The 26,645-nt window shown below is 32.7% G+C and overlaps 4 protein-coding genes across 6 annotated transcripts; all 4 read left to right on the top strand.

Annotated features, from left to right (window-relative positions):
- Positions 6,488-7,523, top strand: LOC109330775 (ethylene-responsive transcription factor CRF2-like). The gene has a single exon (XM_019565053.1). It carries the CDS (start codon positions 6,576-6,578, stop codon positions 7,521-7,523), a length of 948 nt encoding a protein of 315 aa, XP_019420598.1. The 5' UTR covers positions 6,488-6,575.
- LOC109331116 (serine/threonine-protein kinase HSL1-like) lies at positions 12,621-16,520 on the top strand. Of its 3 annotated transcripts, none has more exons than XM_019565419.1 (4): positions 12,621-13,003; positions 13,441-15,484; positions 15,642-16,006; positions 16,418-16,520. In XM_019565419.1, exons 2-4 carry the CDS (start codon positions 13,462-13,464, stop codon positions 16,442-16,444), a joined length of 2,415 nt encoding a protein of 804 aa, XP_019420964.1. In that variant the 5' UTR covers positions 12,621-13,003; positions 13,441-13,461; the 3' UTR covers positions 16,445-16,520. The 3 variants fall into 3 exon arrangements, with proteins under 3 accessions (XP_019420964.1, XP_019420962.1, XP_019420961.1); XM_019565417.1 differs by having other exon boundaries at positions 15,642-16,106; XM_019565416.1 differs by having other exon boundaries at positions 15,642-16,520.
- Positions 17,186-20,368, top strand: LOC109330774 (ack-related non-receptor tyrosine kinase-like). The gene is made up of 3 exons (XM_019565052.1): positions 17,186-17,213; positions 18,394-19,332; positions 19,490-20,368. The coding sequence occupies exons 1-3, from the start codon at positions 17,186-17,188 to the stop codon at positions 20,137-20,139; spliced, it is 1,617 nt and encodes a 538-aa protein (XP_019420597.1). The 3' UTR covers positions 20,140-20,368.
- On the top strand, positions 22,041-26,291 carry LOC109331117 (crooked neck-like protein 1). Its single transcript, XM_019565420.1, has 7 exons — positions 22,041-23,315; positions 23,410-23,475; positions 23,891-24,035; positions 24,130-24,348; positions 25,141-25,339; positions 25,452-25,650; positions 25,867-26,291. The coding sequence occupies exons 1-7, from the start codon at positions 22,159-22,161 to the stop codon at positions 25,979-25,981; spliced, it is 2,100 nt and encodes a 699-aa protein (XP_019420965.1). The 5' UTR covers positions 22,041-22,158; the 3' UTR covers positions 25,982-26,291.

Below are 26,645 nucleotides of genomic sequence, written 5' to 3'. Positions count from 1 at the left end.
CTCGTAATATGAAGGGATAATTTTTATATTTTGCCTAGAGTGCCCGTTTTTATATTTGGGAGTAACAGACATAAATTGGAGTCTACAGTTTAACTCGAAATAAAACAAACATTCTGCAGAATGCAAACAAACAAATAGCAAACAACAAAGCTAATACATAAAAGTCGATTCAAAAGAAATGAGAGATTAGATGATAGATAGAAATAATTCATTAAAAGCTATAACTTCAGAATATTTATCATATTTCGTCAATAACTTATAGGTACTAAAAATGACCCTAATTTTTCAAAAGTGCATACTGTTCATATAGTCTACAAATATCCTACAACATGATGCAGCTCCATAAACTTATAAACTTGGTTAATGGACACCTTATGCCATCTCACCATTTATTATCAATCGTCATTGACTTTTCAAAAAAAGTAATCTGAATGAAGGGTAAATGATGCACTAACTGTGTATAAATCTTTATATTATCAGTGCATAGATTTTATATTATTTTTCTATTGCATTGATCTATGTTATTAGAAGGATGAGAGCTTAATAAAGACTTGGGTCAGACTTAAAACTCTAAACCTGTTGATTAAATGGAAAATACTACACCACTGTACTCTTTTTAGTGTATACTATCTAACATAATCTGTGAATTATATCATTAGTTATGAATTATTTTCCACTCATATTTATTACAAACTTAATTAATATAACTATACGTCATTCATTTGACTAGATCATTTTACACTTCGGATTGTTAGTATCAAACAAAAAAGTCGATTTTATTCATGGGTCAATGTTTTTGGCACTCTCTTTTTTACACACTTTAGTACTTTATTCTTTTTTATTATTTTATGAAAGTATAGTTTTGTAGTGTAATTTGCTTCCATAGCTCATTGAAAAGGAAAGGAGATTAAAGTAAGGCTCTCATTCCATCATGTGAAGGAAATAGTTTCGGTTAAATGTGATATATCTCATGATTTTAATAGTAGATAAAAATTACTTGTCTCGATATTTTATTCCCATATAAAATACAGAATTTTAAATCAACATATTATCAAAAATGCCAATTAGTGTCTTTGAGGTATGTGTTTATAATTTATAAAAAGAAAAATATACTGTAAAATTATGTCTTCAATATTTTAATTTTAAACACGTAGTTACTAATCATTATTTTTTTAATAAGGGTTCCATTAACCGCTCTAAGAACACTAGAGAAGAAAGTGTAAAAACTTTTGTGGTAAATCACAACTTCAAATATCTAATGCATAAATACACAACTTTTTGGTGCAATTAAATACACAACTTTTCGAAGTATTCCATAAATTTCATAAATATTGACTAAAGTAACTATTAGAATCTCTTTATTAATGTTTTATTTAATCGTTTTTGACGTCTAAATCCTTGGAACATTCATGTTACTTTGGATTCCTCGGATATGTCAGATTTAATATTTGACTTGTTTAAACAAAATATCACCGTTTTCAGAAGACAAAACACCCCATGCTCATGCACCGCTAGACCGTCAACAATGCACCTCTAAAGTCTAAAGTTCACCATATTATCAAATACTACTTTATTAGTCCCTTTATATGCATGTGATGATTATTGTGTTATTTAATATTTATCTCAAATCTTATTTCGTATATTTGTTGGTTCAAGTGGTACATGTTTGATTCTCTTTAAGCAAAGTTTTGAGTTCGAGTATTGTGAATGAATAAATATTCGCTAGAAAAGTTAGTCTCACATACTTATGGATGCTCCCGCTCGAACAGGATTGTCTCCAATGTGAAGATATCAACAAAAAACAAAAAAATCCTATGTCGTATGTTATCTCGTTTAATGATAATAAAATATAAATAACAAAAATGAGTAGGTATATGATTTCTCCGAGGAACAATATACATGATAAAATTTAGGATAAGTGATCTTTATTATACAAGTTATACTTTTATCACTAACACATTTTGTGGTATAAAGTTGGATTGCTTAACTTTGAATTTGTTACATGTAAAATATAATTGTAATTGTTTTTAAATTAATTAAAAACTTTAGTTCACAGTTTCACACAATGTTTCAATTGATTGAAAAGTGAATATAAAATTTTAAAGAGATTGCAGAGGTAAATTAATAAGTGAGAGGTGTAGCAAGGAGTTATATGATAATTAGTAATTCTTGGTTCACTAATCACTAATTGAAAACGGGAAATAAATAAAATTGTACACTGAGAGAAGCAAAAAACAAACTACATATCTTACTAATTCTCTTTAAAAAATTATAAACAATTTTGTAAATTAAATTGCATGTTTATATAATATAATACTTTAAGAAAGTGAAGCTTAAAACGGTTGCTTTAGTTGCCTCATTGTATGGCCGACTCTATTTTTTAGTTCTGCCACATGTTTTATTATTATTATTATTATTATTATTATTATTATTATTATTATTATTATTATTATTATTATTATTATTATTATTATTATTATTATTATTATTATTATTATTATTATTATTATTATTATTATTATTATTATTATTATTATTATTATTATTATTATTATTATTATTATTATTATTATTATTATTATTATTATTATTATTATTATTATTATTATTATTATTATTATTATTATTATTATTATTATTATTATTATTATTATTATTGAAGAAGAAGACCATCACAAACAACTATAAAATAATAACACTCAAGTTTTCTCAAACGACTATTAATTTGTATTGTATTTAGTTGTAAGAGCAAATAATAAAAATAATTTGTTATAGAACTACTTTTGTGGAAAAGGCACTAATCAATAATCATGTACAACGGATTATTGATTAAACAAAATAATTAAATATAACACTCTAATCATTCTTCCTATTTCGGTCTTTAAATTATTTCAAATATTTCCTTCATCATTTGCTTTATCAATTTCTTAATATTAATATTTCTGCCCGCAAAGGGCACAACATAATAGTTGTATGTTATACTTTCTTCAGCTTTTATTTTGTTGCGTAAAGAAAGAGACGAACGAAATCGAGATGAGAGAAGATATAGAGAAAATAGATTTTTCTTTCATTTGATTGAAGAAGAGAAAAATGATAAAGAGGCTAAAAAGCATGTGACCCACACAAAATTATCTCTCACCAAAGGTGAAGAGAAAACTAGTGGAAAGTGTTGAATGTTATGAAATGGCAAATATGACTTTAGAATATAATGATATAATAGGAGTGTTCCATTCTTTTTGTTATATGGATATTTTCGTATTCTCAAATATAACATTTTTCTTCCTTACCTTTTTTCTCTTTTCTTTCTTTTTCATTTCACTATATCAAACCATATAAAAATATACTTTCTTTCACACCTCTTTATCATCTACTTCTTTCTCTTTACTATATCTCTCACATCTCTATCTATCATGCTGCATGTACAAGACTCTTACGTAATTTGAACAATATAGACTTCTGCCATAAACCATGTCACCTGCATGCTACACTTAGTTTCTAGCGGGCGACAATGATATGCCTACAATACGACTACTCAACCTATCACAACTATAAGTCAAGTCTTTACAGAGTACGGACTTGTCAAAGTTGTTCAACACAGGAAAAGTAACATTTGTTTGTCTAAGCAGGCCAGATAAATCCAGTTGGTCGACAGAGCAACAACATCTACCGGAGAATATTCATTGTGCATCTTCACTATAAATAGGGGACTCCCTCATAAGAAAGTTATATTTTATATCTTGTTAATAACTATCTTGTTCTTACTCTAATATTCTATATTCTCTTTATTCTCATACATCTATCAAATACTGACTTGAACGTCGGAGAATCATTTTGGGTACCTCTCCAAATGCTCGTAGATAGATCTCAGACAACATTTGGAAGACTCTCCATCTACAATCCAACCCGACCGTACTTCACCAAGACAAAAGAACACTAACCAGTGACATATGTTACTTATAAATCAATCTTTAATAAATAAATACATAAATATCAATTTCTAATACACATGTTACTTTTGTTGTAAAGAAAATTTATAGAAAGAATATATCATTTTGGTTATGCATTTCTTCCATAGGTTAATCAGAGGAGTACCTTTTAACCATGTTATATGGCTTTAGAACATGTGGCATTATAGTCGAAAATGGCAAGTGCTGGAGGTTCTCTTTAGTTTTGTGTGGCTCAATGCATATACTTCTTACACATTTGACTTATGTTCTTCTCTTTCGACCATTATATTACACTTCTTTTTTACCAATCACTCCACAAAACTCATTTTAGTTTCAGCCTCCATTTGTAAATTAGTTCAAACATTTTGATGACTTATTTGTCTAAACCAAATGTACCCTTCAGTCAAAAAAGTAATCCTGCTCTAGTTTTAATGTAACACAATGCTTTAAATTCAAGGAAGAGAAGTCTAATTTTTGGAGTTAAGTGGTGCAATACTAGGGCATGTCACACAAAGTCTATAATTGGGTGCACTCATCTAGTTTTATTAATACCGTACCGATTATAAACATATTAGGATACTGATATAGTGGATATAGCGATTCAATATGTGTTTCACTAATTAAACTGTATACTGATGTAGCTAGATATACATATATAATATATTAATATTAATGTTGAAAAAACAATAAAAAACCAATAATTTTTTATTTTCAATAAAACATTATTTTTAAATAAAAATCGACCGGTATGACCGATACGGTTCAATTAAAAAATGGTCAGTTTGATCGGTTTCGATCAATATGGTTGTAAAATTGGTATAATTATTGAGACCAACTCATCAGTTTACCAGTTAAACCGACCGACACGAACCAATTTTTACTGCACTCATGCCACGATTCATATTGGTAAGTTTACAAATCAAGTGATCTGGATATAACTAATCCATCTTTTTTAATAACCCATATATCCATGTACCAAGTTTATGCAATAACTAATATAAGACGTTTCATAGTTTGTATGGGAATGTAAATGGCATAATAACGGTGATGGAGTAGTAAAAGAGAAGCATTACTGACACATGCGTTTAAATACATAGCCATTAGTAGTAATCGTTACTTAAAATAAGATTGAATGGTCAAGCCATTGAATATGTTCAATAAACTAAGGAGTAATACTAATTTAATTCAATTAAAGTAAGGAAGAGTTAACTGATGAGTGTATCAACCTCAGTCACGTGACTGGACTGGCCTTTGTCTCACCTCACGTGTCGTTTTTTTTTATTAGATTATATATATATACACGTGTGATGGGATGGGGATCACCTGTTCCCGACCACGTTTTTTACTGCTCAAATTACTGTTTGCAAAATACATTAAATGCTAGTAATTTCTTTATTTACATTTTCATGTATTCTGAATAATCTTACCGTTTTTAATACAAACCTAAACTTAACACTTCTAAATGATATTAATTTTTATGTAATGAGATTTCAAAGTTGTTGATGTTGGTTATCTTTAGGGGAAATGTAAATGAACTTGGATATGTGGAGGGTGACTGTGGCGGCTCCTGCCTTGGCTGGTAGTGCAGTGACCATAGCACCAACAACATTGGTCAGATCAATAAATTAACGGTAATCGAACTCTTGATTTTTTAGTATCTTCTTAGTTTTTTAACTACATTGTAAGTGGACTATATTTTGAATAAAAAGTCAGTTTTATTTTATTTAAATAAGTAGGACATGTAACACCCCAAAAAAGTATAGATGTGATGAAGACATGAATTACTAAATTATGGAAACAAACTATACATGAGTGAATGATTTTTTTTAAAAGGACGTGAATGGATTTTTTAAAAAGGAATTACTTTTCAACTAACAGCTACTATTAATGCACACATTTAAAAAGTGCATATATAATCTATACTATTAATAAAGGGAAAACACAAAATAACTATCCATTATAGTGTAATTTGTGTTTTCCTATTTTGCCCTCAATATCTTTTTATTTTTATCAAAAAACTATATAATATTATTTTCTTATTTTATCCTTATTATCTTCTTATTTTAAAAGTGTATTTAAAAAATTGAATATTAGACGAATAAATTCAACTGTAAATTTAGCGCAAAAAATATTTGAATTTATAAAATACAAACTATACATTACAAACGATAGAAAAGTGAGTTGACAGGCACGACAGTGCATGTCAACACACTAGTTAGTATAATTAGAATAAGAATGTATAATTAACATTTGTTCATAAAAAAACAAAAATAAAATGTATAAGACGGGACAAAAAACTCTGAGCATAGCAGAGAGAGCAAGTGGCAGCAACATCTACACTTTATCTTTTCTGGTAAAACACACTGTAAAATTCCTTATTTATTATTATTATTATTATTAATTAATTTTTGATTTAATCTTTTTGCCCCCAGTGTTCCCTGCATTTATCACTCTTTGTTTCTCACTCACTGCAACTTCTGCTGCTTACTCTTCTTTTTTAAAAAACGTTACTTTCTTCTTTTCTTTTTCCCATTTCTTATATTCTCTTCTACCCTCTTTTTCAAACCTCTTTTTCTCTTTCTTTTCTTCTTCTTCCCTTTTTCTTCTCTGTTTCACTCTTCCATTCATATGGACAAATACACTCGCCACGTTACACACACCAAACATGTTAAAGAAGCTGAATTTCTTAACAACCGTTCACACCCAAAAGTGGTGAGAATAACCGTCACTGACACCGACGCCACTGACTCCTCCAGTGATGAAGAACATGAATGCTCCACGCGCCACCGTCCACCCACAAAGTTCATCAATGAGATTATTTTTAAGCCGTTTAAAAAAGACACCGTTTTTTCAAGGAAGAGAACCAGTGTCAAACCTAAGTCCAGTGCTGTCGGAAAACCAATAATTCCGGCGAGTGTGCAACCGGAGAAGTTTGCCGCCGGGAAGAAATACCGAGGAGTGAGGCAGAGGCCGTGGGGAAAATGGGCGGCAGAAATAAGAGACCCAGTCCGGCGCGTGAGGTTGTGGTTAGGGACCTATAACACTGCTGAAGAAGCTGCAATGGTGTACGACAACGTCGCTATTAAGTTACGTGGACCACACGCGCTGACAAATTTCATTACTCCGTCACCGGAAGATAAAAAACCGTCCACCGTTACCCACAGTGATGATATCTCTGTAGAAGAATCTTACACCCAAAATTGTTTCTTTTCTCCCACTTCCGTTCTTCAACGTTGTTCCTTATCAGAAGAAGCTGAATCAGTAACCAGAGATGAAGTATGCGAAAATTCATGTGTTTCACAGAATTTGTTTGAAACTGAAAAACTTAACTTTATGTCGTCGCAAATTCCAAACACTACGGTATTTGATTTTCAAGGTTCTTTCATGGCACATGATATTTTCAACATTGAGGAAACTATATTCCTCAACGATGATTGCAAGAGTGATATGTTTCTCACTACTTGTGAGGATTTACAATTGGACTTAGATTTAAAGGGATGGTACGAAAAAGATGATGAATTTTTCGAAGAGATTAATGATGAAATGTTTGATTTAGATTCACTTGTTGCTAAGTGAATTCATGGATTCAGAACTTGCCAAATTTTGTAGCGAAATATGTAGTATCTTAGTATCGTACTAATCACTAATATTAGTGTTTTTTTTTGTTTTGTTTTTTCTTATTGAGGTTGTATTTGTAAGGGCGATGAAATATAAATATATATATATATAATAGTTCGTGAATCCATCTTCTATTTATTTGATTATTTTTAATTTGTGGTATTCAAAGTCATAATTTAATCATTTTTTCCCGTTTATATAATTTAACCATGTTTTAATGCTGTTTTATTCTGTCAATACTAATCTACTTTAAGCGCACGCCTTACAGTTTTAAATAAACAAGATTATTGTTGGGTGGGTGAAAGGACGAGGGTCCTTCAAAAAGGATAACTAAAGCCCCCACAGGGATACATAATAGTCTTGTCTATTTTTAAAATATGTTATGAAAATATAATTGACAATTATTGGAATTAAACTACAATTTAAATGTGAAATATAATACATTTTTTATAAAACATCAAATATGTCATTTTAATATTATCGCAACATATGAAAACATCTAATTAGGACAAAACTTGAATAGTTTTTATTTTTGTGATATTAGTACTCAAATTCATCCTTATTTTTAAGATTTTATCTTCATATTTAGAACATAATTATAGTAATTTGAATAGTAGATACCTCTAGTAAAAGGTTGGGAAGACATGTTTATTTAGAACTATTAGGCACATGGATAAATAACTATTTACAAGGATAAAGTCATAAGGTATATAAGGCTACATGCTTAGTGTACCTACAAAAAATGCACAGGAAATTTCAAATTGAGGCTTCTTCCAAATTTTGCCATTAAAAGGGTAGACAAAAAAATCAGACAGGATCTCTAATATGCCAAGTGTCACATATTAAGGTTGAATGCGACATGAAAATACGTTTCGGGCCTCGCTGGTGACTGGGCCACTGCAACAACACTGAAATTATCTGTCTTTTTGTGTTCTATCATACTAGTCTCCTTATAAAGTCCATAGCCATGAAGCCATAGAAAGTAGTATTGTCTATGATTCTATTCAATCAAGTTCAAATTATATTTTGCAGTAATTATTCAGTAAAATTGATTCATTTAGAACAACAACTATTTTCTAAGATGTGTAAAGTGATTTTGAGATATTATGTGAGGATAAATGTCTATCTTTTTCGGGTTTAATGTTGGGAACATATTTATCTTCTGTCCCCAAAAAGTATGTCACTTCATATGACACTTTCACTAATTGGTCAGAAAAATATTTTATTATTAAATTTTAAATTTAAATGTATATTTTCAACTAATCAGAAAAAATGTCAACACATATAGTGTTGACCTTTAATTTAATGTGCCATATCTATGCAAGCTTTGATCAATAAATATGTTTGATATACATATCCATCAAATATCCTCCCCCATGTTAAATGTTACGAGTAATCATAATTACAGATCCACTTGAGGCATGTGTGTATGTGGATGGAGGAAACCCTAGGCCACGGTTATGTCACTGTCCAGTACATCAAAAATAGCATGATTTTATTTTTTAGTTTAAAATCTGTGCACTGACAGTGTAAAGTTTTTATACTGTCAACACATCATTCACTATTGATCTGTATTACTTTTGTTTGAGAGTCAATGGTAGTTAATAAATTAATGGTGGATGATTTACTGACAGTGTAAAATACACTTACACTTAACACTGTCAGTATATACATATTAAATCCTTTATTTTTAATCTTTATATGCAAAATATTAAGAAAGGCCTTGCTTGCATTTATTGTATCATCCACAAGAGATTTTTTAACTCAAATATTTACAAAATCCATTAGAATGGGACATCTAGTGTATGTGGCGACATTTTTGGGGTTATTTATAAGTCAATGTACTTATAAGATTCAAAATAAGTAATCTTGTTTCAAACATATGACTTACTAGTACTAATTTGATAACTCAATTAAAGTGAGTTATGATTTGTTCGTATAAATTATGGTTTTGTGATTTAAACAGTTTCAATAATTAATTAGCTTATCCATCATAAGTTTTCGAACTCTTATTTTTCATGAAGTTAGGAAGTGACAAACATAAGTGTTGGTTCATCATTCCATATTGAATAAAATTTGTTACTATTATATATACATATACCTCATCAACAAATATTTACTACACAGACATAATTTTTATATATATTTAGAGTTTATGAATGTTTTCTAAACTTGCATCTATACCTATATATAAATATGAACAAAATATAATGTGAAGGTCTTAATATTCTTAATGTTAAAGTAAGAGAATTCAGAAAATGTGGAGACAACATTTACAAATCCTTTATTGGATAGAGATCCGCTGTCCCACACAATGTCTTACTCTCTATCACGAGTTAATTAGAGTATTACTTTTTATTGTTTTTTGTTTTTAAAATTTTTATTTTATTCACGTGTCAATATATGAGAGAGATAGTAAGATCGTTAGGGACAAGTGATCCTCGTCTTTCAACTTGATGAATCAATTTGATATTTGAAGAACAAAGTCACGTCCATCCAGCCACATAAAACAAAAGGAAGCATGTAATTCCCACATAAAAAACAGAAAAAAACAAAAATAATTCGAAAAACCTTCCTCGGATGGATTCAGAATTGAGAATCACGGAAATATTGAGGATCTTCCCTGTTATTCTATGCCCCACAGATTCAATCTCAGCCGTACACATGATATTAGTCCAACGGCTTATTGACTTGTTCAGTGCAAGTGTGCAACATGATCAATTGGTCCCCACGTGACACGTCTCATCCACCTCAACCAATATTTGTTCTATCCACACGATTGTGACTTCGCTCCCACCTATTAATTAATCTCACAACAATCATCTAAGAATAAGTGTTATAACTTCTTATATTTTTTTTGGTTCTATACTCGTATTGAAAACAATATTGTCCGAGTTAGGAACATCCATAAATATGTGTGACTAACGCTATCAACGAATATTTTTTCACCACAAAACTCAAACACAATATCTTGCTTAAATAGAATCAAATATCACTTGAATCAATCCTATTAGTTATAATTTAGATAAATAAAATTTGGATACGGTTTAATAAAATGTCATGGAATATAAATTTTGAAGTATGGCCGTTAATCTAACAATCTCATATATCTCTTCATCAACAAAAGATGTTAGTTCAAGTAGTACATGTTTGATTCTCCTTAAGTAAGGTCTCAGATTCGAGTAATGTGGATGAAAAAAATACTCATTTTTAGAGTTAGCCTTATATATCTATGGATATTCCAACTCAAACATAATTGTCTTTAGTGCAAAGATACATGTAGGAAACAAAAAAATCTTATAGATCTATTCGGTATTAAGGTAAAAACATGAATGAGAATTGACTAATAACCTATGAAGTTTCTAGATAGGAAAAAAGAAAATGATATATTTTCTTATTAAATCCTCTTGTTCAAAAAAGTGATATATGTCACAAGATGATATTTTATTTATTAGTGATTGATTTGAAAGTAACATATAACATTTTGTCGTGGGTAGAAGAATTAGTAGAAGCATATATCATTATCATCTAAAAATCCTCCATTATCAATTAAATAAAGCTCTTGATTTATTTTTGATCAATGAGTTGTTGACTTGAGTAATAAACTTGTGTCAATGTCGTACTGTTTATCAAATTATGGCAAATAACTTGAGCTTGTTTCTTACTTTCTTTCACTTGCAACAAATGGATTACTATGGTGGTGTCCACTTATTATTATTATTGAGTTCAAATTAACATGTGACACAAGTATATTTTTAAGGGTCTAGATGACACTTCATCTTTCTCATGCACGCTGCTACATTAGCATATTCATGACCAGTGGGGACTTTATTTCTTGGGCATAGTGGCATATGGACACTTTAATTCTTTTGTACATGTAAAGGGCAAATATATTCCTTTTCTATGCTTCATATATATATATATACATATATATGTGTGTATATATTCTCTCTATCGTATCTTTTTCATTAGGAATCAATTACTTTTGTCTATAATTAAGGAATAACTCAACAGTTTTCAACTTTTAGTAAAAATATATACATTGTAATAAATGTTTAGCCGTAATTCCGTAATAATGCATGATATATATATATACAACTAAATGATAAAAAAATCTTAATTGCAGCAATGGTTTGAATCCGATCGAGTTCTCCCATCAACACTAGCAATTAAGCCTTACATAGGTCCAGTCAGGTTCTGATTAAAGGCAACAATAATCAGTATATAAATATTAAAAACAACTTATAAGAATCACAAATCAAGAATTGCACAATCCTATCTATGAGAATTGTTGCGTCATCAAAAACTATGATTCCAACAAATAATAGCATGACATCTAATACTTATAATAATATCTATAAACAGTTGGTTTAGAGATTTATTTATATAGTTATTATTACATATTTTATCTTATATTTAAGAATTAATAATTAAGTTATAAATCATGCATCAAATATCAATAAAACATTGATCTAGTAGTATAAGATTCCATTAGATCTTCAGGATAATTAAAATGTCAATATTTTGATTCTTCGAAAAAACACTTGTTAGCAAGTAGTCACGCGCTTCGAAATAGATTAGTTTCTTAGTCAAAGAGTGAAGAATACTCTTATTACTACAAAAAAAAATCATGCATTAAATTTCTATAGTTGATTGGATAATTTTGTACCTCCACATTCAATAGAAATTGTTATTTGTTGTGACACTTTAACTATCATTTTAAGGTAATAGATATTAACATAATAATTAAAAGTGTTAACTATAATATGAAATAATGTATTTGACTAAATAGGGGTTATTAACATTATTTCCAATTTCAGCACAAATAGAGGGAGAAAGGTAAGACTTTTGTTGATTGTAGGCCAAGCTGGCGTTGAATCTTGAATGGAATAAAAAGTAATAATAACATATTTTGGTTTGTGAAAATTCTAAAAAAACCTTAGTCAATAATCACCTCAAGTACCACATACCTTTGTTTTGCTTTGTCACCCTTGTCAATAGAGTTATATATATATATATATACAGGTTATTATTATTATTATATAGTCATCATTTGTAGATTATAGCCACCAAACTTGTCAAATCTCTAACAACCAAAGAGGAAGGAGATGCAAATGCAAAACACCCATTTGCATTCTCCATAACTCTTGGGTCTTAAACAACCATAATAACTAACAAAACAAACAAATTGTTTCTTCTTTTTTCTATATCATTTTCCTTCAATTCCTTCCTTGACTGTAAACAAAACATTCTAGTAACATATATATACAACAGAAACCGCTTATATAACCTGTCTCACACTTTCTGTTTCATTTGTCTTAAATATTCCTTGTCAGTTTTTTATATACAGCTTGTCCCTTCACATTTTGCAAGCAAAGCAAAGTTCCTAACCAAATAAAATAAATTACCATTCATCTTGGTTCCTTACCTCTTAAAGGGTATGTTTTATGATTGTATTTTGTGATTACAAAAAAAAAACTTGCATAGTTGCTTTTTCCTTGATTATCAGATTGGTCACTATTTGTGTGATTATTCATCAATAACTTAAGGCTTTGGAGTTTGTCATATATAGAAAGAAAAAGGATTTTCTTTTATAGGTACCCTTTATGTATTTATTTTTACCATGCTTACATTGTGAATTCATTGTTATCATATAATTAAAAGATTTTCTTAACATTTTGAATTACCATGAATTGGTATGCAATAATTTGTTACCAGTTGAAGGGCTTGTTGAGAGGATTATGTAAATATGTTCTGATTCATCATGCATTTTGAAGAAAACATATGGTGTATGGATGTTGAACCAATATTCTTTGAAGTTTTGTTCTTTTCTGATGATACTTTATTTGTGGCTCTGTTGTTTTAATGATTTCAGGTTTCTATAATATAGGCCGGAATGGAACAATTCCGGCATATTGGAGAGGTTGTTGGAAGCCTGAAAGCGCTGATGGTGTTGCGCGATGAAATTCAAATCAACCAACGCCAATGTGGTTTGATCCTTGACATATTCAGTTTGGCATTTGAGACATTAGGAGATGAGATAAGGCAGAACCTGAAGCTAGATGAGAGGAATACAAAATGGAAAGCCCTTGAATTTCCATTGAGAGAACTATGCAGGGTTTTCAAAGAAGGTGAGCTTTATATAAGGCATTGCTTGGATTCCAAGGATTGGTGGGGGAAAGCAATGACATTCTCTCAGAACAATGATTGTGTTGAATTCCACATCCACAACTTGCTATGTTACTTCCCCGCGGTCATTGAGGCAATCGAAAATGCGGGTGAGATTTCGGGTCTTGATCAAGATGAGAAGGAGAAGAAGAAACTCATGTTAGCAAGGAAATATGACATGGAATGGAATGATCCTAAACTTTTTCAATGGAGATTTGGGAAGCAGTATTTGGTGCCTCGAGATATATGCAAGCAATTGGAGAATGCTTGGAGGGAAGATAGATGGAGACTCATTGAAGCACTTAAAGAGAAGAGAACTTCTAACAAAAACACTTTGACAAAGAATGAGTTTCACCTTGCAGATATGTTGCTCAAGAAACTGCTTCATGGTTCAGAGAAAATGAACATTCAATTATGTCCAATTTCAGTGCTGCTAGGAGCTAAGGATTATCAAGTGCGACGAAGATTAGGCCGTGGTCGAGAATTTAAGGAAATCCAATGGCTTGGACAAAGCTTTGCAATGAGACACTTTGTCGGGGAGATGCAAACCTATGAAGCTGAGATATCAACTCTTATGTCACTTTCTCACCCTAACATATTGCAATACTTGTGTGGTTTTTATGATGATGAGAAAAAAGAGTTTTCTCTAGTGATGGAGTTAATGAACAAGGACTTGTGGACCTACATGAAGGAGAATTGTGGTCCAAGGAGACAGATTTTGTTCTCTATACCTGTTGTTGTGGATCTCATGCTTCAAATGGCAAGGGGCATTGAGTACCTACACTCCAAAAAAATTTACCATGGTGACCTTAACCCTTGTACTATCCTACTCAGACCAAGAAACTACCAAGAAGGTTATTTTCAAGCAAAAGTTGCAGGTTTTGGCCTAACTTGTGTCAAGAACAATGACACTACTCAAAGATCAACCAGAAGTCCAAATAATGAGGAGTTTAACCCTTCTAGTTGGTATGCTCCGGAAATTCTAACTGAGCTAGAACAAACAAGAAATGCTTCAACATATTCCAAGTACTCAGAGAAAGCTGATGCATATAGCTTTGGAATGATATGCTTCGAGCTTTTAACAGGTAAAGTACCTTTCGAAGATAACCATCTTCAAGGGGATAGAACAAACCAAAAAATCAAAGCAGGGGAAAGGCCTTTGTTCCCATACCGTTCACCAAAATACCTTGTGAATTTGATCAAAAAGTGTTGGCAAACCGACCCTTCTCAACGTCCGACTTTCTCATCTATATGCCGAATTTTGCGATACATAAAAAAATTACTTTCAATGAACACAGAATTCCATGTTATCAATCCTGAACTTAATCAACTTGAGGCGCTGTCCCCACCTGTGGATTGTTGTGACATAGAAGCAATGTTCCTTAAGAATTTCCCAATTGATAGGCCATCTATTTTGTCATCAATATCACAAATACCATATGAAATGTTTGCTTATAAAGTTGTGGAGAAAGGGAAGATTATAAGTAATAGCAGCAATGCTAAAGATAACAAGTACATTGAGCCAACTAAGGATGAGGCTACATTGTCTAAGGAAGAAAATGATAAACAAAACATAGTTTGTGGAGATGATAATGCATCCATAGCAGAAAAGCTGCTCCAAGATCCATTCCCACTGATAACCATTCCAAAGCCGAATTGTGAAGACACAAAATCTGTTTGCTTTGACGCCCCGTCCAGGAAAAGTGTCAAAGTAAAGAAACCAGCACTAGACAAGTCCAAAAAAGACAAAGGTAACATATTTTATATGTGCTTCTATTATATGCATCAATTGTGCCTTTTGGTTGTATCTTAGCAGTGTCAAATTTGTATCATAGAGTTAGTGCTTTTTATATGACATACTTTTCTTTTCTTATATCTAAACAAACATCATGAAATTGTTGGATGCAGGAATACCAAAATTGCAGGCAACAAGATCATTGCCACCATCTTTACCTGGCCGAGGATTAAGGGTGCATAAGGCAAGTTCCTCGGTGTCATCCAGCCCTCTGAGCCCGGGTAAAAGAAGACCCTCCAATGTCTCAGAATCTTCAAAGATCAACAAACCATCAGTGTTAACTCCTTCCAGTTCCATTAGAAGAAAACAAACATCTGAGGCTCAAACATTAGATTCAAAGCCCAGTTTAAAGCTGAAAAGGGACCAGTCACCATTGTCCAAACATGACAATATCCCAGATTCTAATGTTACAACTTCAAAGAGGAAAAATCCACAACTTACACCAAGCCCTTCTATGAACTCAGCAAGATTGGGACGTGTAAGTACTACCCCTAATATGAAAGTGCAAAAGGGGTTCATGTATAGCACATTCACAAGCAGAAAAAATAGTCATCTCTCAGATTTGGATAAAACAAGAGGTAGATTATCACCACTTGCATTGAGTCCTTTAAGCCCATATATGACAAGAGGAAGAAAATATGGTCACCTTTCTGACTATAACAGTAGTTCTAAGACCAAAAGACAGAGCCTTTCACCATTAGTGTTGAGCCCTTTGAGCCCATATGCTCCAAGAAGAAGAACAAGTGGCCATGTCTCAGATTAAACCCACCACCTTCTCATGTTTCTTAGCAATTATTACTTACTAGGATATGAGCACAGTTACTACTAGACCATTTCACACCATGCAAATATTCTCCATTGTTTCTGCTAATATTTTTATATTACACAGGTATCTTTTTCTTGTGCACCAAGGTAAGAGGGCAAAACAATATGTAGCTTTTATGGCAATGTTAGATCACACAACTTCAATATTATATTCATTCTTTCAGAGATTTCTTGTGTTTTAGGACTATAGATTTTAGCAACGGAGTTTTGGTTGTTGTATGAATAAGTTCTATCAAAATGTGTGGTCGCTCCCCTATTTTCTTCATTTTACTTCCTTTGTTACCTTTTCTCAAATTCAAGTGTGTTCACCAATGTGTGTTGGTTCAAGTGGTACATGTTTGATTCCCCTTAAACAAGGTCTTAGGTTCAAGTCCTCTAGTGTAAGGATACCCGTGGGAAACAAAAAAAAATTCAAGTATGTTTGGATTCTTTGCATAAACTTTGAGCACTGTGTTAGGTTGCAATTTTTATAACCTCTTGCTACAATAAAATTAAATAGCAAGAGAAATAAATAATGTATCACACTTTCTTAAGCTCATTTCTATCACAAGAATTAAGCATTGATAAAACCTTAATTTACACTTGTGGAAAATTGAAACAAATAAATGTTGCAGTATAAAGTGTTTTATATCATTTTGAAAATGATATAATATTACTTATTTAAAAGACCATGGAAATCTTTTACTGCACCAAGGTCCAAAATCAGTATTATTACTGTAAGAACTGTGTATTGATAAACAATCATTCTTTCTACAAGCTTACAATGCAATACAATTTACATAGGCTCAAACATTGTATAATATTGATATTTCTCATATTGAGCTGAGTAGCAATGACAAAACTGCAGGAAATTGGAAAATGTAAGAGACATCTTCAAGGGAAAAGTTCCATTAAACCATTTGTAACAAGTTTATACATCCACTTGAATTGGTAACAATAAGCATATCTCAGATCTATAGTAGGTGTAAATCTGCAAGAAAATACAAGTGTCATGCCAATTATTAATATGTAAAATCAACTTAGAGCATCCACACAACAACATGAAACAAAATCTCAATTATTATTTGGATGTAACACATTATTTTATAATTTATTATAACTCCCCATGAAATAAGAACAACATCTACATTTTCCACACAATAATAATTATCATTCTTATTTGGTCTCACAACACCTGCCTCTCTCCTCAATTTCCCTTAGTTAAGAACAACAATAATTGTTCTTATTTAATAACAAAAAACCAAAAAAAAAATATCACAGTGGTAAAAAACAGAATAATAATATTCTTATTCCGTTAAGAACAACCATTTTAATTTTACTTTAGCACAAAAGATTATAAATACTACATATTGTAAGTCAAATATATCATTGCATAGTTAGGTCACTCAATAAGACTGACATAGATGCTTGTGAATAGTTACAATTACTAAGGGTGTCTTGCACTTTTTTGGAGTAAGGAAATAATAATTTTAGGTTCGTGGTTGCCGGTTGCCGTTTAAAATAAGTATTATTCATATGAATCAAATCATCGAACTTGAGATTCAGTGCTACCTTATTCGATTACACCACCATCTTGTTGGTTATCATTAGTGCAATTGTAATAATGTAGGAAAATTTATAAATTAATTTTACAAAAATAATATATAACTATATATACACTTAAATTATCTCATTTATTTAGTTACAACTTTTCTCATCAAATAAAAACAAATTTTCACAATGTTTTCCTTCCTCTGTAATATTATTATTATTTAATCCAATATTATAAATTAATACTAAAATAAATAAAAGATATAAATGAAATCGAGATAGGGCAAAGCTTAAAAGTTAAAACAAAGTTTTTGACCTCTCTCCCTCTTCCCCAATCTTATAAGGGTTGTGAGGGTTCTATCTTCTACCCTCGTTGCCATTACAAGTTATTGTTTGTACCCAATCAGTGCAATTCTCATTAAGAACCATGTCTTCGTGGAAAGACGCAGACCCTTCCCTAGGGTACCTTACCCGTAAGGACACAGAGGTGAAGCTTCCACGAGCAACTAGGGTTAAGTACTATCCTACTCAGACCAAGAAACTACCAAGAAGGTTATTTTCAAGCAAAAGTTGCAGGTTTTGGCCTAACTTGTGTCAAGAACAATGACACTACTCAAAGATCAACCAGAAGTCCAAATAATGAGGAGTTTAACCCTTCTAGTTGGTATGCTCCGGAAATTCTAACTGAGCTAGAACAAACAAGAAATGCTTCAACATATTCCAAGTACTCAGAGAAAGCTGATGCATATAGCTTTGGAATGATATGCTTCGAGCTTTTAACAGGTAAAGTACCTTTCGAAGATAACCATCTTCAAGGGGATAGAACAAACCAAAAAATCAAAGCAGGGGAAAGGCCTTTGTTCCCATACCGTTCACCAAAATACCTTGTGAATTTGATCAAAAAGTGTTGGCAAACCGACCCTTCTCAACGTCCGACTTTCTCATCTATATGCCGAATTTTGCGATACATAAAAAAATTACTTTCAATGAACACAGAATTCCATGTTATCAATCCTGAACTTAATCAACTTGAGGCGCTGTCCCCACCTGTGGATTGTTGTGACATAGAAGCAATGTTCCTTAAGAATTTCCCAATTGATAGGCCATCTATTTTGTCATCAATATCACAAATACCATATGAAATGTTTGCTTATAAAGTTGTGGAGAAAGGGAAGATTATAAGTAATAGCAGCAATGCTAAAGATAACAAGTACATTGAGCCAACTAAGGATGAGGCTACATTGTCTAAGGAAGAAAATGATAAACAAAACATAGTTTGTGGAGATGATAATGCATCCATAGCAGAAAAGCTGCTCCAAGATCCATTCCCACTGATAACCATTCCAAAGCCGAATTGTGAAGACACAAAATCTGTTTGCTTTGACGCCCCGTCCAGGAAAAGTGTCAAAGTAAAGAAACCAGCACTAGACAAGTCCAAAAAAGACAAAGGTAACATATTTTATATGTGCTTCTATTATATGCATCAATTGTGCCTTTTGGTTGTATCTTAGCAGTGTCAAATTTGTATCATAGAGTTAGTGCTTTTTATATGACATACTTTTCTTTTCTTATATCTAAACAAACATCATGAAATTGTTGGATGCAGGAATACCAAAATTGCAGGCAACAAGATCATTGCCACCATCTTTACCTGGCCGAGGATTAAGGGTGCATAAGGCAAGTTCCTCGGTGTCATCCAGCCCTCTGAGCCCGGGTAAAAGAAGACCCTCCAATGTCTCAGAATCTTCAAAGATCAACAAACCATCAGTGTTAACTCCTTCCAGTTCCATTAGAAGAAAACAAACATCTGAGGCTCAAACATTAGATTCAAAGCCCAGTTTAAAGCTGAAAAGGGACCAGTCACCATTGTCCAAACATGACAATATCCCAGATTCTAATGTTACAACTTCAAAGAGGAAAAATCCACAACTTACACCAAGCCCTTCTATGAACTCAGCAAGATTGGGACGTGTAAGTACTACCCCTAATATGAAAGTGCAAAAGGGGTTCATGTATAGCACATTCACAAGCAGAAAAAATAGTCATCTCTCAGATTTGGATAAAACAAGAGGTAGATTATCACCACTTGCATTGAGTCCTTTAAGCCCATATATGACAAGAGGAAGAAAATATGGTCACCTTTCTGACTATAACAGTAGTTCTAAGACCAAAAGACAGAGCCTTTCACCATTAGTGTTGAGCCCTTTGAGCCCATATGCTCCAAGAAGAAGAACAAGTGGCCATGTCTCAGATTAAACCCACCACCTTCTCATGTTTCTTAGCAATTATTACTTACTAGGATATGAGCACAGTTACTACTAGACCATTTCACACCATGCAAATATTCTCCATTGTTTCTGCTAATATTTTTATATTACACAGGTATCTTTTTCTTGTGCACCAAGGTAAGAGGGCAAAACAATATGTAGCTTTTATGGCAATGTTAGATCACACAACTTCAATATTATATTCATTCTTTCAGAGATTTCTTGTGTTTTAGGACTATAGATTTTAGCAACGGAGTTTTGGTTGTTGTATGAATAAGTTCTATCAAAATGTGTGGTCGCTCCCCTATTTTCTTCATTTTACTTCCTTTGTTACCTTTTCTCAAATTCAAGTGTGTTCACCAATGTGTGTTGGTTCAAGTGGTACATGTTTGATTCCCCTTAAACAAGGTCTTAGGTTCAAGTCCTCTAGTGTAAGGATACCCGTGGGAAACAAAAAAAAATTCAAGTATGTTTGGATTCTTTGCATAAACTTTGAGCACTGTGTTAGGTTGCAATTTTTATAACCTCTTGCTACAATAAAATTAAATAGCAAGAGAAATAAATAATGTATCACACTTTCTTAAGCTCATTTCTATCACAAGAATTAAGCATTGATAAAACCTTAATTTACACTTGTGGAAAATTGAAACAAATAAATGTTGCAGTATAAAGTGTTTTATATCATTTTGAAAATGATATAATATTACTTATTTAAAAGACCATGGAAATCTTTTACTGCACCAAGGTCCAAAATCAGTATTATTACTGTAAGAACTGTGTATTGATAAACAATCATTCTTTCTACAAGCTTACAATGCAATACAATTTACATAGGCTCAAACATTGTATAATATTGATATTTCTCATATTGAGCTGAGTAGCAATGACAAAACTGCAGGAAATTGGAAAATGTAAGAGACATCTTCAAGGGAAAAGTTCCATTAAACCATTTGTAACAAGTTTATACATCCACTTGAATTGGTAACAATAAGCATATCTCAGATCTATAGTAGGTGTAAATCTGCAAGAAAATACAAGTGTCATGCCAATTATTAATATGTAAAATCAACTTAGAGCATCCACACAACAACATGAAACAAAATCTCAATTATTATTTGGATGTAACACATTATTTTATAATTTATTATAACTCCCCATGAAATAAGAACAACATCTACATTTTCCACACAATAATAATTATCATTCTTATTTGGTCTCACAACACCTGCCTCTCTCCTCAATTTCCCTTAGTTAAGAACAACAATAATTGTTCTTATTTAATAACAAAAAACCAAAAAAAAAATATCACAGTGGTAAAAAACAGAATAATAATATTCTTATTCCGTTAAGAACAACCATTTTAATTTTACTTTAGCACAAAAGATTATAAATACTACATATTGTAAGTCAAATATATCATTGCATAGTTAGGTCACTCAATAAGACTGACATAGATGCTTGTGAATAGTTACAATTACTAAGGGTGTCTTGCACTTTTTTGGAGTAAGGAAATAATAATTTTAGGTTCGTGGTTGCCGGTTGCCGTTTAAAATAAGTATTATTCATATGAATCAAATCATCGAACTTGAGATTCAGTGCTACCTTATTCGATTACACCACCATCTTGTTGGTTATCATTAGTGCAATTGTAATAATGTAGGAAAATTTATAAATTAATTTTACAAAAATAATATATAACTATATATACACTTAAATTATCTCATTTATTTAGTTACAACTTTTCTCATCAAATAAAAACAAATTTTCACAATGTTTTCCTTCCTCTGTAATATTATTATTATTTAATCCAATATTATAAATTAATACTAAAATAAATAAAAGATATAAATGAAATCGAGATAGGGCAAAGCTTAAAAGTTAAAACAAAGTTTTTGACCTCTCTCCCTCTTCCCCAATCTTATAAGGGTTGTGAGGGTTCTATCTTCTACCCTCGTTGCCATTACAAGTTATTGTTTGTACCCAATCAGTGCAATTCTCATTAAGAACCATGTCTTCGTGGAAAGACGCAGACCCTTCCCTAGGGTACCTTACCCGTAAGGACACAGAGGTGAAGCTTCCACGAGCAACTAGGGTTAAAAACAAAACCCCCGCTCCTGTTCAAATCACCGCCGAGCAGATTCTCCGTGAGGCGCGTGAGCGTCAAGAATCTGAGATTCGCCCTCCCAAACAGAAGATCACAGATCCCACCGAACTCGGCGAGTATCGCCTCCGTAAGCGTAAGGAGTTCGAGGACTTAATTCGCCGTGTTCGATGGAACATAGGTGTTTGGATCAAGTATGCTCAGTGGGAGGAGTCACAGAAGGATTTCAAACGCGCTCGATCCATTTGGGAACGAGCGCTGGAAGTTGATTATAAGAATCATACGTTATGGCTCAAGTATGCTGAGGTGGAGATGAAGAATAAGTTCATTAATCATGCTAGGAATGTGTGGGATCGAGCGGTTACGCTATTGCCTAGGGTTGATCAGTTATGGTATAAGTACATTCATATGGAGGAGATGTTAGGCAATGTGGCCGGTGCGAGGCAAGTTTTCGAGAGATGGATGAAGTGGATGCCTGATCAACAGGGTTGGTTGTCTTATATTAAGTTTGAGCTTAGGTACAATGAGGTCGAGCGTGCTAGAGGAATTTTCGAGCGATTTGTACAATGCCATCCTCGTGTTGGTGCTTGGATTCGGTTTGCCAAGTTTGAGATGAAGAATGGTGAGGTTGTGAAGGCGAGGAATGTTTATGAGAAAGCATTGGAGAAGCTCGCAGATGACGAGGAAGCAGAGCTGTTATTTGTTGCTTTTGCTGAGTTTGAGGAAAGGTGTAAGGAGACAGAGCGTGCAAGAGCTATATATAAATTTGCACTTGATCATATTCCCAAGGGAAGGGCCGAAGATTTGTATCGCAAGTTTGTGGCATTTGAGAAACAGTATGGGGATAGGGAAGGGATCGAGGATGCTATTGTCGGGAAGAGAAGGTTTCAGTATGAGGATGAAGTGGGAAAAAGTCCAACGAATTATGATTCATGGTTTGACTATATAAGATTGGAAGAGAGTGTGGGGAATAAAGAAAGAGTAAGGGAGGTTTATGAGAGAGCTATAGCCAACGTTCCTCCAGCTCAGGAGAAGCGGTTATGGCAGCGCTATATCTATTTGTGGTATGCTTGATTCCAATCCTATTTTCATTTTTGTAGTTTGTCAGCATGTTTACATTTACCATTAGTGTTTATTATTCACCTTTGTGTAACTCAGGATTAATTATGCACTTTATGAAGAGCTTGATGCTGGAGATATGGAGCGAACCAGAGATGTATACAGGTATGCATCCTTCAGTGAAATTTAAGTCTACAACTTGATGATCATGTCGGGGTTTTTCCCTAAACAGTGCTATTGTGTTTAAATTTCTGTTTTATTCATCAATGTTATAAAAAAACTGCTTGTAAATTTGTCAGATAAGAATTTGTGAAGTGCAGCAAGAATTGTAACGCTTTCTGTGCTTGCTCTCCTTGATAAGTTTATTAGTCATCTGATCATATCTTTAAGTGAAAGTCCCTGCAATCTTCCTTGATAAGTTTATTGGAGTAAGAGAAGTATCACACTCGTGTCCAGCATTGTTAATCAATGATCTTGTGTCCCATTGATACAGATCAAGAAACAAAGGAGTAGCATAAGTAGATTTATTCTGTTCAGTGTTGACACTACTGCTTTTCTCTTGTGGTTTCCATATCTGCAGGGAGTGTCTCAATCTGATACCTCACCAGAAGTTCTCATTTGCGAAAATATGGCTACTAGCAGCCCAATTTGAAATACGCCAGCTGAATCTCAAGGCTGCCCGTCAAATATTAGGAAATGCCATTGGACAGGCTCCTAAGGATAAGGTAACACTCATCGAGATATTAAAGTAATGTTATCTTTTTATTGCAGCATGGTTATCTTCTCAGCTATGATACATTTGTTCTCTCTGGACAACAGATTTTTAAGAAGTATATAGAGATAGAACTGCAGCTTGGTAATATAGATCGATGTAGAAAACTATATGAAAAGTATCTGGAGTGGTCGCCTGAAAATTGCTATGCCTGGAGCAAGTATGCTGAACTAGAGAGATCTTTAGCTGAGACTGATCGAGCTAGAGCAATATTTGAAGTTGCAATCGCCCAACCAGCATTGGACATGCCTGAGCTACTGTGGAAGGTACACATAAAATTTATTTCTCATGCAGGTCAATGCCCATAGGTGATTACATTATCCATGTAGAACAGGTTGGACCTTGTAAGTGGCTTAACAAATGACTTTTGGACTACCTTTAATTCTTAGACCCCTTATTATGAAATAGGTCTTTTCTAGGCTTATTTAACTTATGAGATACATAGAACGATGACTCTTTGGTAACAATATATAAAAAAGGGCAACCAAGGGCACGATACTTAGTGGGGTCTAGGGAGGATTGATGTATGCAGCCTTACCCCCTACAAATGTAGAGGTTGTTTTTAGGATTAACCTCACAAAAACTTTATCCTAAAAATAGTGAATGTGACAAGCTGTTTCATTATTGGCCTTTCATTAGATATTGCACTGCTGAGATGGTTAGAGTGGGTCAGGGGATAAACAAGAAGATTAAGAAAACATTTTTCTAATATAACATCATGAAGTTATATATTATGTATGTGATGATAGTTACTTTTATTTTTGTTGGTGCATTTGTTCATTGTAATCGAAGTTACGGGAAAAAAAGACTACAGAAGAAAGAAATGTTGCCATTGAAAACAATGTATGATAGGTGGTGAGAAAACAGATACAAGCATAGTTCAGAAAAAGAATGAAAAAGATATAGTTCTGCTATGGTGTAGCAGCTTCTGCCTTTCATCACTCTATTTTCTCTTTTATCATTCTTGCTCGCTTTTAGGGTCGTCTTCTAATGCATACCCTGTATAGGATGACAACATGTGTATTGGTCAAACCCTAATCATTGTGAATTCAAAACAGGCATACATTGACTTTGAGACTGGCGAGGGTGAATTTGATAATGCAAGAGCACTTTATAAAAGGCTTCTTGATCGAACAAAGCACTTGAAGGTATGGATGAGCTATGCAGAGTTTGAGGCAACAGCTATTAATAAGGATGAGTTAGATGAAACAGAAGAAGCACTGGAACAAAAGAAGCAATGCATTCAGCGTGCCAGAAGTATGTGATCCCAATGCTATGTTCATATGTTGTTATTTATGATTGTTTGTTTTCATTTTCAATTGGAATAATTTTCTGATTATCTTTATATTTTGGTTTGTGCCTGCATTAGGGGTGTTTGAGGAAGCTCTCAATTACTTTAGATCGTCAGCTTCAGATTTGAAAGAGGAAAGAGCAATGCTGTTGGAGAAATGGCTCAACATGGAGACAACTGCATTTGGGGAGCTGGGTGATGTTAGCTTAGTGCAGTCTAAGCTTCCCAAGAAGCTCAAGAAGAGAAGGCATGTTACTACTGAAGATGGTTCTACTAGGTGCGTAACTAATTTTTTTGTCTTTGTTTTACGTAGTTCCCAAGGATTCTTAAAATGGTTTATATGCAAAGTACTCACAGCTGGGGTTTTACAATGCTTGTTGACAATCCTGTTAGTTGTCCATAGAGTGTTGTTAATTTTGTAACTACGAACATTATTTTATTCACTAAACCCTTATTGTTTTGCTACTTAATTCATGTTAATTTGATTTGACAGAATTGAAGAATATGTCGACTATTTATTCCCTGATGAAACTCAGACAACAAATCTCAAGATCTTGGAAGCTGCTTACAAATGGAAGAAGCAAAAATTGTCTTCTGGTGATGATTAATAGTAGCTCTCATGCTTCTACCATCTTTGTATGCGCAACATTTGTTGTTTCTTCTTTCTTCAACTGTGGCATAAACTGGAGCTTCATGTGTAAGTGGTTTCTGGGCCTTTAAAAATTGCAGCAGAGAACCTCACTTGAGAAACTTGTACTTTCCTAAAATTGTAATTTGTAAAGGCAAAAGTCACGGTTGTATCTTGTAAACTGTGACTCTCTCATGAGTGATCAAAGCTATGTGTGGGTTTCCGTAGCACTCAAACTAATTGTTGAAATGCATACATTACAAGTTTATAGCTTCTGCCATTTCTGTATTGCATGCTTACAAATTACAAAGTACGTTATTTACCTTTTGCCCAATAAACGTTACCTAATATGAGACTCATATTTGTACTTCTGACTCATAAAATTCAGGCCAAGATCAGGATATCAGTGTGCAGGTCCGTGAAGCAAATTATGTTCATTATATTATGACTAGAAAGGGAGGAACATAGAGTATTTAAGTGGGCCATGGTAATAACTTAGGTAGGTTCGTATATTAATTCGGTAGTAGTGACTAGGAAAGTGGGCTCTACTCCAAATGAACGGTGGATCATGAAGTGCATATGTATAAATAAAAAATTTCACTTTTTCTTGTGCTTTATCGCGATTGTAATCATCGTGGATCATG

The sequence above is a fragment of the Lupinus angustifolius genome, chromosome LG17 (assembly GCF_001865875.1).
Source record: "Lupinus angustifolius cultivar Tanjil chromosome LG17, LupAngTanjil_v1.0, whole genome shotgun sequence".
In the NCBI taxonomy this organism is placed as follows: Eukaryota; Viridiplantae; Streptophyta; class Magnoliopsida; order Fabales; family Fabaceae; genus Lupinus; species Lupinus angustifolius.
The sequence above is the reverse complement of the archived record's forward strand: the minus strand, read 5'-3'. Positions and strand labels throughout refer to the sequence as shown.